The sequence below is a fragment of the Ranitomeya variabilis genome, chromosome 1, assembly GCF_051348905.1.
Source record: "Ranitomeya variabilis isolate aRanVar5 chromosome 1, aRanVar5.hap1, whole genome shotgun sequence".
Lineage (NCBI taxonomy): Eukaryota > Metazoa > Chordata > Amphibia > Anura > Dendrobatidae > Ranitomeya > Ranitomeya variabilis.
The window spans coordinates 899,301,785-899,313,893 of record NC_135232.1 but is presented as its reverse complement, the minus strand read 5'-3'; the positions used below and the strand labels follow the sequence as shown (position 1 = coordinate 899,313,893).

Below are 12,109 nucleotides of genomic sequence, written 5' to 3'. Positions count from 1 at the left end.
GAGGAGGGTTGAGAAAGAGTAAAAGCAAGTAGGTGGGAAAACGCAGTTAGATGTATGGCCATGCCAAGGGTGGACACAGTGCCTGTACTTGGTTTGAACAATCATTCTGTGCTGACAGACTGGCTTTCATGGTTTCATTGGTCTTTGACAGAAAGAACATTACTCTTGTCCAAAAAAAAAAACACCTGATAATTCCAAGATCCAGTACAAAATAAATCAAGTGACCAATCACAGCCTCTATAAGAAAGGAACCCATGATACCAATGTGAACAGAGCCAACACTGAACTAGTATTAGACCTGATGTACAAAGCTGGCTTCTCAGTCCTGAAAGAGTGGCATGCTTGAGTCTTTCCTTGTCAGATGGGTTGTCTTGTTTTAACTTTAAAACTCTATAGACTTAGAGGCGCATAAAATAATCTGAGGTTTTCCTCACCCTGCCCAAGTTCAGTGCTGCCTATCCGTAGCTACTTCGTTTTTTTTGATCACTTGCAGTAAACTTCACGTCTACAGAGCTCATAACTGCTGAAGCCAACCATTGGGCTCTGCCAATGTAGATAGCATGCACTGCTGAAGTGCACAGTATGCACTGCTGAGCCCAGTGACTGGATGCAGTGCTGCCAACAGGATGTCATTCCTAGTCGGTTTTGTGAGTAAAGATCCGAGCAGTAGGGAGATCTTTAACCGATGCAGAATATGTGCATAGTATTTGGACCCTCATCGTTTGTGCAACAAATTTTACAAAACTTTACATTTAAATACGTTATGCAAGTCGACAACCTTGAGAGGGGGTTCCCTATTTAAAGACGATATAGCAATAGGACAAGATTGCCTTGCGCAGGCGTGTACTACAGAGGACACAGCATGAACTTCAATCCAATATTGCGGCCAGCATGCAGCCAGCGGGTAAGGAAAGGGTGAATCAAACACCCAAAAACCCCGCCCATATGACCGCAAACCTGTCCCGCCAAATTCAGGTGACAGGTTCCCTTTAAGGTCATGAAGTCCCAGAACTCGGATCATCTCTGATCACAAAGTGATCGCTTTTCATGGCGATAGAAATCACTGAATAAAATGGGAAAAAAAACCTTAACACTTCAATTGTGATTGTATCTGTCTAGTTCTAAAGATTTTGGTGTATTTGTACGATCTTTGAAAATGCTTCTCATAATTGGGATTTGTGGAGGGCCAAACATCTACAGATCCTATAGTGATAGCATATCCTAGTGATACGCCAATAGTTTAGAAGTTGGAAATAACCTTTAGGACTTTTTTGCTGCATATTTTTGCTGCTTTTTTTATGCTAATTTAGGTGCGTTTTTTTGGTGCGTATTTGGTGCGTTTTTTGGGTAAGTTCACACAGGACTTTTTTGCTGTGTATTTTTGCTACGTATTTTTGCTGCGTTTTTTATGCCAATTTTCAGCTGCTTATAATAGATGCGTGTTTTGTGCGGTTTTGGTGCGCTTTTTTGTCTATTTGTGCATGATAATAAAGTTGAGTGACCCCAGTGGAGCTTAGCATCGCCTTCATCCCAGCGGGGGAACAATTTACGGCGAATTACATGCCATGCATCGGCCTTTTTTTGACGATCACTGTAGTTTGGGCAAGCTACATCCCAAATTACAGGCATTGCTTCCACCTTGGAAAAATAAATGAAAAAGTAATTACCAAATGCAAGATGAAATGAAGCCAACATTCATGATAAGGAAGATACAAACATACACATGCAGAACACATGAACATGTACATAACAGCACATGAGCATCGCAAAGTGTACCATTGCAAACAATCGGATAGGTAGATATATCACAAATTAAAAAAAATATTACCTCCATGATTAGTTGGGAAACATTAAAGCTCATCCTCCTATACATCCTCCTATACCAAGACATGGCTAAAGGTACCGTCACACTAAACGACTTTATAACGATATCGCTAGCGATCCGTGACGTTGCAGCGTCCTCGCTAGCGATATCGTTTAGTTTGACACGCAGCAGCGATCAGGATCCTGCTGTGATGTCGCTGGTCGCTGAATAAAGTCCAGAACTTTATTTGGTCGTTTGATCGCTGTGTATCGTTGTGTTTGACACCAAATGCAACGATACCAGCGATATTTTACACTGGTAACCAGGGTAAACATCGGGTAACTAAGCGCGGGGCCGCGCTTAGTAACCCGATGTTTACCCTGGTTACCAGCGTAAAATGTAAAAAAAACAAACAGCACATACTCACATTGCGTCCCCTGCAGTCTGCTTCCTCCTCTGACTCAGCGCCGCAAAGTGAAAGTGAAAGCAGCACAGCGGTGACGTCACCGCTCTGCTCTCACTGTACGGCGCTCAGTCAGTCAGGAAGTGGACGCAGGGGGACGTGAATGTAAGTATGTGCTGTTTGTTTTTTTTTACATTTTACGCTGGTAACCAGGGTAAACATCGGGTTACTAAGCGCGGCCCTGCGCTTAGTTACCCGATGTTTACCCTGGTTACCAGGGGACCTCGGCATCGTTGATCGCTGGAGAGCGGTCTGTGTGACAGCTCTCCAGCGATCAAACAGCGACGCTGCAGCGATCGGCATCGTTGTCGTTATCGCTGCAGCGTCGCTTAATGTGACGGTACCTTAACACCTCACTACCAGAAACTCCCTCACAATAGATCACAATCAGGACACCTCACAATGGCTCTTCACACCTCACTACCTGGAACTCCCTCACAATAGATCACAATCAGGACACCTCACAATGGCTCTTCACACCTCACAATGGCTCTTCACACCTCACTACCAGGAACTCCCTCACAATAGATCACAATCAGGACACCTCACAATGACTCTTCACACCTCACAATGGCTCTTCACACCTCACTACCAGGAACTCCCTCACAATAGATCACAATCAGGACACCTCACAATGGCTCTTCACACCTCACAATGGCTCTTCACACCTCACTACCAGGAACTCCCTCACAATAGATCACAATCAGGACACCTCACAATGACTCTTCACACCTCACAATGGCTCACAATGGCTCTTCACACCTCACTACCAGGAACTCCCTCACAATAGATCACAATCAGGACACCTCACAATGGCTCTTCACACCTCACAATGGCTCACAATGGCTCTTCACACCTCACTACCAGGAACTCCCTCACAATAGATCACAATCAGGACACCTCACAATGGCTCTTCACACCTCACTACCAGGAACTCCCTCACAATAGATCACAATCAGGACACCTCACAATGGCTCTTCACACCTCACTAACCACACCCCTAAGCTCTTGGCTGTGAGATCACTTCCTGCTGGCCATGATTTTTCTGCACAAAAAACGCAGCAAATAATGCTACATGCGTTTTTGCTGCGTTTTTTCCATCACCCATTCAAGTCAATGGGTGAAAAAACGCTGCAAAAACTCTGCAAAAACGCTGAAAGAAGTGACATGCCCTATGTCCAAAAAACGCAGCAAAGCAGAAAATACTGATCAAACAAAAACCCAATGTGTGTGCATGAGATTTCTGAAATCTCATAGGCTTTGCTGGTACTGTAAGGCCACGTTCACACTTTGCGGTTTTTCCCGCGGATCCGTGGCGATTTTGATGCTGCGGGTCCGCAGCAGTTTCCATAGCGTTTACATTAACATGTAAACCCTATGGAAACCGCAAACCGCAGTGCACATGTTGCGGGAAAAAACGCGCAGAAACGCAGCGGTTTAAAACCCGCAGCATGTCACTTCTTTGTGCAGAATCGCTGCGATTCTGCACCCATAGGAAAGCATTGATCCGCTTACTTCCCGCATGGGGCTGTGCCCACGTTGCGGGAAGTAAGCGGCTAATGTGCGGTTGCTACCCGGGGTGGAGGAGAGGAGACTCTCCTCCAGGCCCTGGGAAGCATAAATAGTGTAAAAAAAAAAAGAATTAAAATAAAAAATAATGCTATACTCACCTCTCAGCGCTGCACGAGGCCGCCCGGTCTCAGTTGCTGTGCGAGCAGGACCTGTGGTGACGTCGCGGTCACATGACCGTGATGACGCCGCGGTCACATGACCGTGACGTCACGAAGGTCCTTCTCGGCACATCATCTTTGGAACCGGAGCGCCGCGTGCAGCGCCCAGGAGATCCGGACATCGGAGGGTGAGTATAACCTTGTTTTATTATTTTTACCATTACTATTGATGCTGCATATTGCTGCATATGCAGCATCAATAGTACAGGAGTAATCCCGCAGCGGAAACCGTGGAACAAACCGCGATAAATCTGCAGGGATAACTGCAGCAGTTTTGCCCTGCAGATTTATCAATTCCGCTGCGGGAGAACCCGCAGAGGGACGCCGCAAAGTGTGAACGTGGCCTAAAAAGCAGCTGAAAATTAGCATAAAAAAACGCAGCAAAAATACGCAGCAAAAAAGTCCTGTGTGAACGTACCCTTAAAGATAACCTGTCATGTTAAAAATGGTATCTGATGAGCAGCCATGATGTTATAGAGCAGTTTCAGTAGCACTTGCATTTTATTAACTGACATCTTGTGTTGGTGTGCAGGTGGGTGGTCATGCTCAGTGACTGACCGTTATCTCTGCATGCACAGGCATACCAGAAATATGGTCAATCACTAGTAGGCCCATCCACTGGACATATATACAAACACCAGGGATTTCACTGAATAACACATGTTATACTGCATCTGTCCAACAAAATCTGCTCATTCTGCTCAACTTCTCCTCTATACAAGTACAATGCTGTCAACAGATCAAACTGCATGTATAACATGACAGGTTTCCTGTAAAATACAGGAATTACAGGTACAAAAGCTGGGTAAGCAATAGTAAACGGACTGGAAAATCATTGTGGACAGCCAAACAAAAGCTAGGTGGAAGCATGGACTTTATAGATACAGCTGAAGCACAACCACTCTACTGTAGAGCATTAGGAGCAAGCATTTAGCAAATGTCCTCACCATCATTTGAGTACACGAACTTGACTTCCTTTTCTAGATTGAGCACTCAGAAAAAAGGGGGACAAAAACAATAAATGAGTAAGGATATTAAGAAATGACTACCTGTGGATACTAGCTATGGGACGGATTGTGGCATAAGAAATCTGACAGAGCTTTATTCTATTATGTCATGGTCACTTGCTAAAATACAGTTGAAACCAGAAGTTTACATACACTATATAAAAAGGCACAAATGCATGGTTTTTTTTCAATATCTGACATGAAATCATAAAACTTTCCCATTTTAGGTCAGTTAGGATTACCATAATTATTAATATTTGCCAAATGCCAGACTAATGAGACAGAGAATGTTTTAAGGAATTTTTATTACTTACTGCAGTGTCAAATGTTTACATACATTTCATTAGCATTTGTTACCATATGCCCTTAAACTAAATGACTTGGGTCAACGTTTGGGATATCGTTCCACAAGCTTCTCACAATAGTTGTTTGGAATTTGGGCCCATTCCTCCTGACAAAACTGGTGTAACTGATCCAGGTTTGTAGGTCACCTTGCTCGCACCTGCCTTTCCAGCTTTGCCAATACATTTTCAATAGGTTGAGATCAGGGCTTTGTGAAGGCCACTCCAAAACAATGACTTTGTTATCCTTAAGCCAATTTGTTACCATTTTGACAGTATGCTTCGGGTCATTGTCCATTTGGAAGACCCATTTCTGCCCAAGCGTTAACTTCCTGGCTGACGTCTTGAGATGTTGCTTCAGTATTGCCACATAATCTTCTTTTCTCATGATGCCATCTATTTAGTGAAGTCCCTCCCGCAGCAAAACATCCCCACAACATGATACTGCCACCTTCGTGTTTCATAGATGGGATGTTGTTCTTAGGCTTCCAAGCTTCTCCCTTTTTACTCCAAATGTAACGATGGTCATTAAGCCCAAAAAGTTCCATTTTAGTTTCATCAAACCACAGGACAGGTCTACAAAAATTAAGGTATTTGTTCCTGTGTGCATTTGCAAACATTAATTTAGCTTTTTTATGTTTCTTTTGGAGTAATGGCTTCTTCCTGGCTGAGTGGCCTTTAAGCCCATGTTGATACAGTACTCGTTTCACTATGGATATTGACAATCTTACCAGCTTTTGCCATCATCTTCACAAGGTCTTTTGCTTTAGTCCTTGGGCTGATATGCACATGTCGGACCAAAGCACGTTCATCTCTGGGACACAGAACCAGTGTCCTTCCTGAGCGGTATGATGGCTGTACATTCCCATCTTGTTTGTACAGATGAACAAGGCACCTTCAGGTATCTTGAAAGGATGAGCCAGACTTGTGCAAGTCCACAATTCTCTTCCTGATATCTTGGCTGATTTATTTAGACTTTCCCATGATGCTACAGAAAGAAGCAGTGTGTTTCAGGTGTGCATTAAAATACATCCACAGGTGTGTCTCTAATTAAGTCAGACGTTGCAGTTAGTAATACAAATGCCTTAAAACATTCTCTTGCTCTTAATATTCTGGCATTTGGCAAATAATAATTATCATAATCCTAATTGACCTAAAACAGGAATTCTGATTTCATGTCACATATTGAGAAAAACATGCATATGTGTCTTTTTATATAGCGTTTGTAAAATTTTGGTTTCAACTGAAACTATTCTTTTTCTTTTATCAATCGATATACTATATGATCTGCATCTTGGTATAGAGTTCCTTACAACTCTCCTCTACCCCAGACAATAAATGTGGATAATACAAGCGTTATATCGAAAAAGAGTAGGGAATATTTGGAGAATTTTCCTTCCAAGTTAGGAGAGAATATTTGTAGCAATTGCATAGGGAATCTGTTAGTTGCTTCATGCTGGCATTTCATTCAGGGAAAACCGTTTTAAGCGCTTAGGGAGAGAGACCTGGCTAATCTGGCACTGCCCCCGGCCGCCTGCTTCAGGTGATTGACAGGTATCTTTGATGTGTGACATAGCGATAGACCTATCTATCATCAGGACAAGCTGGCAATGTCAGAGTAGGCTCCTTTAATAATCTGTATCACAACTCTGCTTTTATTATTGTTGAATAGAAAAGAACTGAATACATTTATGTAAATCACATTTGTCACCCAATGCTATTACATGTCACGAATTATATATTGTCTGCCATAATAGCGTTATTTACTTCATTTTCAAATCATCAATGTATAATAAAAAAACGTTTTGCTTTTTGTTGTGCATTTTGAAAAACAGCCCTTAAAATATCTTTTAGGCCATTGTTCCCCAATTTCAGTTCTCAAGTCCCAGCAACAGATCCTGCTTTTAGGATTCCCTTAGTATTGTAGAAGTGATGAAATTATCACCTGGGTAATAGGAAGGAAATCCTGGATCTGCTGGTGCGCCCTGAGGTGGAGCCCAGAAACACAACTTTAGGTGGGTAAAAAAGAGCAGGATTACTTGAATTATAAAGAGGGTTCCATTAATGTGATACAACAGTAGCTTGTTAATTCTAGTCTGCCGGTCCAATTGTGCGGTGCATATGGGATCAGTAAGTGTTAATGTTGCAGTCACTAGTATATATATGCTGAAAATATCTGGAGCTCATGTCTAAAATAGATAAATTCAGCAGCAACTGTATGCACATGCATAAGTTGAGAAATGTGTTAAAGAGGTTGACCAGGACTAGGTTATTGAAGACATCATCAATATTAGACCAATGAAGGTCGACACACTGCACCCCCACTGATCAGCCGCTAGCAGGTTCTGCAGCCGCCAAATATACATAGTGTTCAGAGCTGAAACACCACAGCGCCATACATTATGTAGTGGCCATTCTCAGGTACTGCAGTTCAGCTACTATTAAATGGAATGGGAGCTTGTGCAGATTGCTAGACCCTCACTGTTCTGATCGTAGTCTTGCACAAGCCCTTTCCTTAGTCATTTCTCACCTAAAGAAATGGGCCTATCCATTCCTCTTCCAGAGAGGTTCTGCAGCAGTTCGTGTCTGTTAAAATGAATAATGTAAGGCAGCTCTCCAGGCGTCTAATCTGCAGGTCCCTATTGTGAAATGGTAAGCGAGTTCTTACGATCTTTGGTTGCTCGGAGAAGCTGTAAGAAAGCCACACATGGCTGTTTCCCTCAGCAATCACAGCATATAATAGCCCTTGTGTGTTAACGCAGAAAATACAAGACACATTTGTGGCTAAGCATAATCCATTCTTTTCAGTCTCTATAGACAAGCAGCTCATTAGCAAGTGCTTAGACCTATGCCATATAGCTTCTGAATAAGTACAACCAAAATCAAAAGATCGGTAAAAACGAATACGTAATATATACACACTGCCATCCAGTTAATAAAAGTGAAAAAATACAATATGGCCTCAGGTTTACAGGGTTAAGCTGGTTACCTAATGATCTACAGTCTGATACTCTACATGCAATAAGAATTGTGGACAGATGTACAGTAAAGTGGCCCTGTCATTACATCATTAGGACACCTCAGTGATGAAATTTCCAAAACCGGTAGGGTTCATGCGGCTACAGCTGAAAGAATCCTGTAAATATTAGGAACTGAGTTTTCCGTTGCATAACTTACCTTCACTCCATCAGGTTTCTTCAATAAACTTCTCGCTGCTGCAAACAGATGGGAGTTTTATGTTAGGGGTACAGTACAAAGTATCATTAAATTCACAGATTAGCTGGAAAATATGTTAATAGGAAGAGTAGATAAGCCAACAACCAAACTAATGATCAATAAAAAAAAGGACCCGAGTTTAATGTAAACAGTAGACGAAAACACAAGATTTGAGATATGCCATAAATGACTAATTTATCAATGGCACTATCACGGGAAACATAGATCACAGCAGGTTTCATTTATCAGTCTATTATGAAATAGCCCAAAACCCCAATGCACGTTTCGCATTAGCTTCTTCCAGGGGTTATGTAGAAAACACGAGTTGGGGTTTTGGTCTCTTTCTTATCCTTATAAGAATACCAATATATATTGGTAATAATATATATATATTATTATACCAATATCAATATTTGTAGTGGTGTTTCAGACACTTTTGGGCTCGATTCATTTTCTTATATTTGACCAAGTCACTTGGCCACTTTCCTTTGTATAATATTTGTCGTTTTGTACATCGTGTATCGTACATTTGTAATCTTGATGTTATTCCTGGGTGGTATAGATCTCCGTGTTCCATGCCCTCTTATTGCAGGTTTTTAATCATGTATTTTTCATGTTTCTTGATCAATTACAAATAAAAGTTATTTTTAATAGAGCCCTTCACATACATTTTTGTAGGTTTGGGAGTGCCCTAAATGTACTGTAGCCTTATATGCTGTAGGTATCTCCTGAGTAACAAGCCATTCTCAAACCTCAAGCCTTGGGGTCTTAAAGAGGTTGTCCACCTTTTGTCACCTTTTTTATTATTACTTAAATGCATGTATTTCTGGCTAAAAATATTTTTGGGAAGTGGGTTCATTAAAAATGTTCCATCGTTTGCCTTCTATAGCCGGTGTTGCACTGTCTATTGCTGGCTGCAGAATAGGTTAGCTGAGAATCCATCAGTTGGCTCATTCTCAAGGTCCAAAGGGAGAGTTTCTAATTCTTAGTTATCTCCACACCATAGCTACAGTGGCTTGCGAAAGTATTCACCCCCTTGGCTCTTTATTTTGTTACTTTACAACTGGAATTTAAATATTTTTGCAATTCGATTAGTGTGTGATACATCAGAACTAAATAGTCTAAGTTAGTGAAGTGAACAAAAATAAAGTCAAAGTCCAGACCTTAAAGGGCACCTGTCACCCCGTTTTTTCAGTATGAGATAAAAATACTGTTAAATAGGGCCTGAGCTGTGCATTACAGAAGTGCATTTTGTGGACCTCGATTCCCCACCTATGCTGCCAAAATACGTTACCAAAGTAGCCGTTTTCGCCTGTCAATCAGGCTGGTCTGGTCAAAAGGGCGTGGTGTCTTCCCCCAGATCTTGCTTAGTTTTCCGTTGGTGGCGTAGTGGTTTGCGCATGCCCAAGGTCCCGAATCCACTGCACAGGGGAGTTTAAAGAGCGCGATGTGCACTATTTCATTGGTGATCGGTGGGGGCGGCCATCTTCCTTTGGCCGCGCGTGCGCAGAAGCGGCGCTCTGCTGGCCGCGGCTTCAGGAAAATGGCCGCGGGATGCCGCGCGTGCGCAGATGGAGATCGTGGCGGCCATTTTCCTGAAGCCGAGATGCGAACTCTGCTTCAGGAAAATGGCCGCCGCGATCTCCATCTGCGCACGCGTGGCATCCCGCGGCCATTTTCCTGAAGCCGCGGCCAGCAGAGCGCCGCTTCTGCGCACGCGCGGCCAAAGGAAGATGGCTGCCCCCACCGATCACCAATGAAATAGTGCACATCGCGCTCTTTTAACTCCCCTGTGCAGTGGATTCGGGACCTTGGGCATGCGCAAACCACTACGCCACCAACGGAAAACTAAGCAAGATCTGGGGGAAGACACCACGCCCATTTGACCAGACCAGCCTGATTGACAGGCGAAAACGGCTACTTTGGTAACGTATTTTGGCAGCATAGGTGGGAAATTGGGGTCCACAAAATACACTGTTGTAATGCACAGCTCAGGCCCTATTTAACAGTATTTTTATCTCATACTGAAAAAAAGGGGTGACAGGTGCCCTTTAACCCCTTCACCCCCAAGGGTGGTTTGCACATTAATGACCGGGCCAATTTTTACAATTCTGACCACTGTCCCTTTATGAGGCTATAACTCTGGAACGCTTTGACGGATCTTGGCGATTCTGACATTGTTTTCTCGTGACATATTGTACTTCATGTTAGTGGTAAAATTTATTCGATATAACTTGCGTTTATTTGTGAAAAAAATGGAAATTTGGCGAAAATTATGAAAATTTTGCAATTTTCCAACTTTGAATTTTTATGCCCTTAAATCACAGACATATGTCACGCAAAATACTTAATAAGTAACATTTCCCACATGTCTACTTTACATCAGTACAATTTTGGAACCAAAATTTTTTTTTGTGACGGAGTTATAAGGGTTAAAAGTTGACCAGCAATTTCTCATTTTTACAACACCATTTTTTTTTAGGGACCACATCTCATTTGAAGTCATTTTGAGGGGTCTATATGATAGAAAATACTCAAGTGTGACACCATTCTAAAAACTGCACCCCTCAAGGTGCTCAAAACCACATTCAAGAAGTTTATTAACCCTTCAGGTGTTTCACAGGAATTTTTGGAATGTTTAAATAAAAATGAACATTTAACTTTTTTTCACACAAAATTTATTTCAGCTCCAATTTGTTTTATTTTACCAAGGGTAACAGGAGAAAATGGACCCCCAAAGTTGTTGTATAATTTGTCCTGAGTACGCTGATACCCCATATGTGGGGGTAAACCATTGTTTGGGCGCATGGCAGAGCTTGGAAGGGAAGGAGCGCCATTTGACTTTTCAATGCAAAATTGACTGGAATTGAGATGGGACGCCATGTTGCGTTTGGAGAGCCCCTGATGTGCCTAAACATTGAAACTCCCTACAAGTGACACCATTTTGGAAAGTAGACCCCCTAAGGAACTTATCTAGATGTGTGGTGAGCACTTTGACCCACCAAGTGCTTCACAGAAGTTTATAATGCAGAGCCGTAAAAATAAAAAATCATATTTTTTCACACAAATGATCTTTTCGCCCCCAATTTTTTATTTTCCCAAGGGTAAGAGAAGAAATTGGACCCCAAAAAATGTTGTGCAATTTGTCCTGAGTACGCTGATACCCCATATGTGGGTGTAAACCATTGTTTGGGCGCATGGCAGAGCTTGGAAGGGAAGGAGCGCCATTTGACTTTTCAATGCAAAATTGACTGGAATTGAGATGGGACGCCATGTTGCGTTTGGAGAGCCCCTGATGTGCCTAAACATTGAAACTCCCTACAAGTGACACCATTTTGGAAAGTAGACCCCCTAAGGAACTTATCTAGATGTGTGGTGAGCACTTTGACCCACCAAGTGCTTCACAGAAGTTTATAATGCAGAGCCGTAAAAATAAAAAATCATATTTTTTCACAAAAATGATCTTTTCGCCCCCAATTTTTTATTTTCCCAAGGGTAAGAGAAGAAATTGGACCGCAAAAAATGTTGTGCAATTTGTCCTGAGTACG

General features: G+C 42.3%; 1 protein-coding gene across 19 annotated transcripts in view; it reads right to left on the bottom strand.

The window, feature by feature from the left end:
* Positions 1–12,109, bottom strand: part of CAMK2D (calcium/calmodulin dependent protein kinase II delta) — a 286,387-nt gene that overhangs the window by 43,375 nt on the left and 230,903 nt on the right. For 6 of the 19 annotated variants that reach the window (XM_077278706.1, XM_077278716.1, XM_077278750.1 and 3 more), the window contains exons 13-14: positions 8,523–8,560; positions 4,945–4,977 (exon numbers count right to left, since the gene is read on the bottom strand). In XM_077278706.1, the coding sequence (XP_077134821.1) occupies positions 4,945–4,977; positions 8,523–8,560 (71 nt within the window). The remainder of the gene's footprint in view (positions 1–4,944; positions 4,978–8,522; positions 8,561–12,109) is intronic. The other 13 variants (XM_077278762.1, XM_077278720.1, XM_077278730.1 and 10 more) reach the window with 3 other exon arrangements.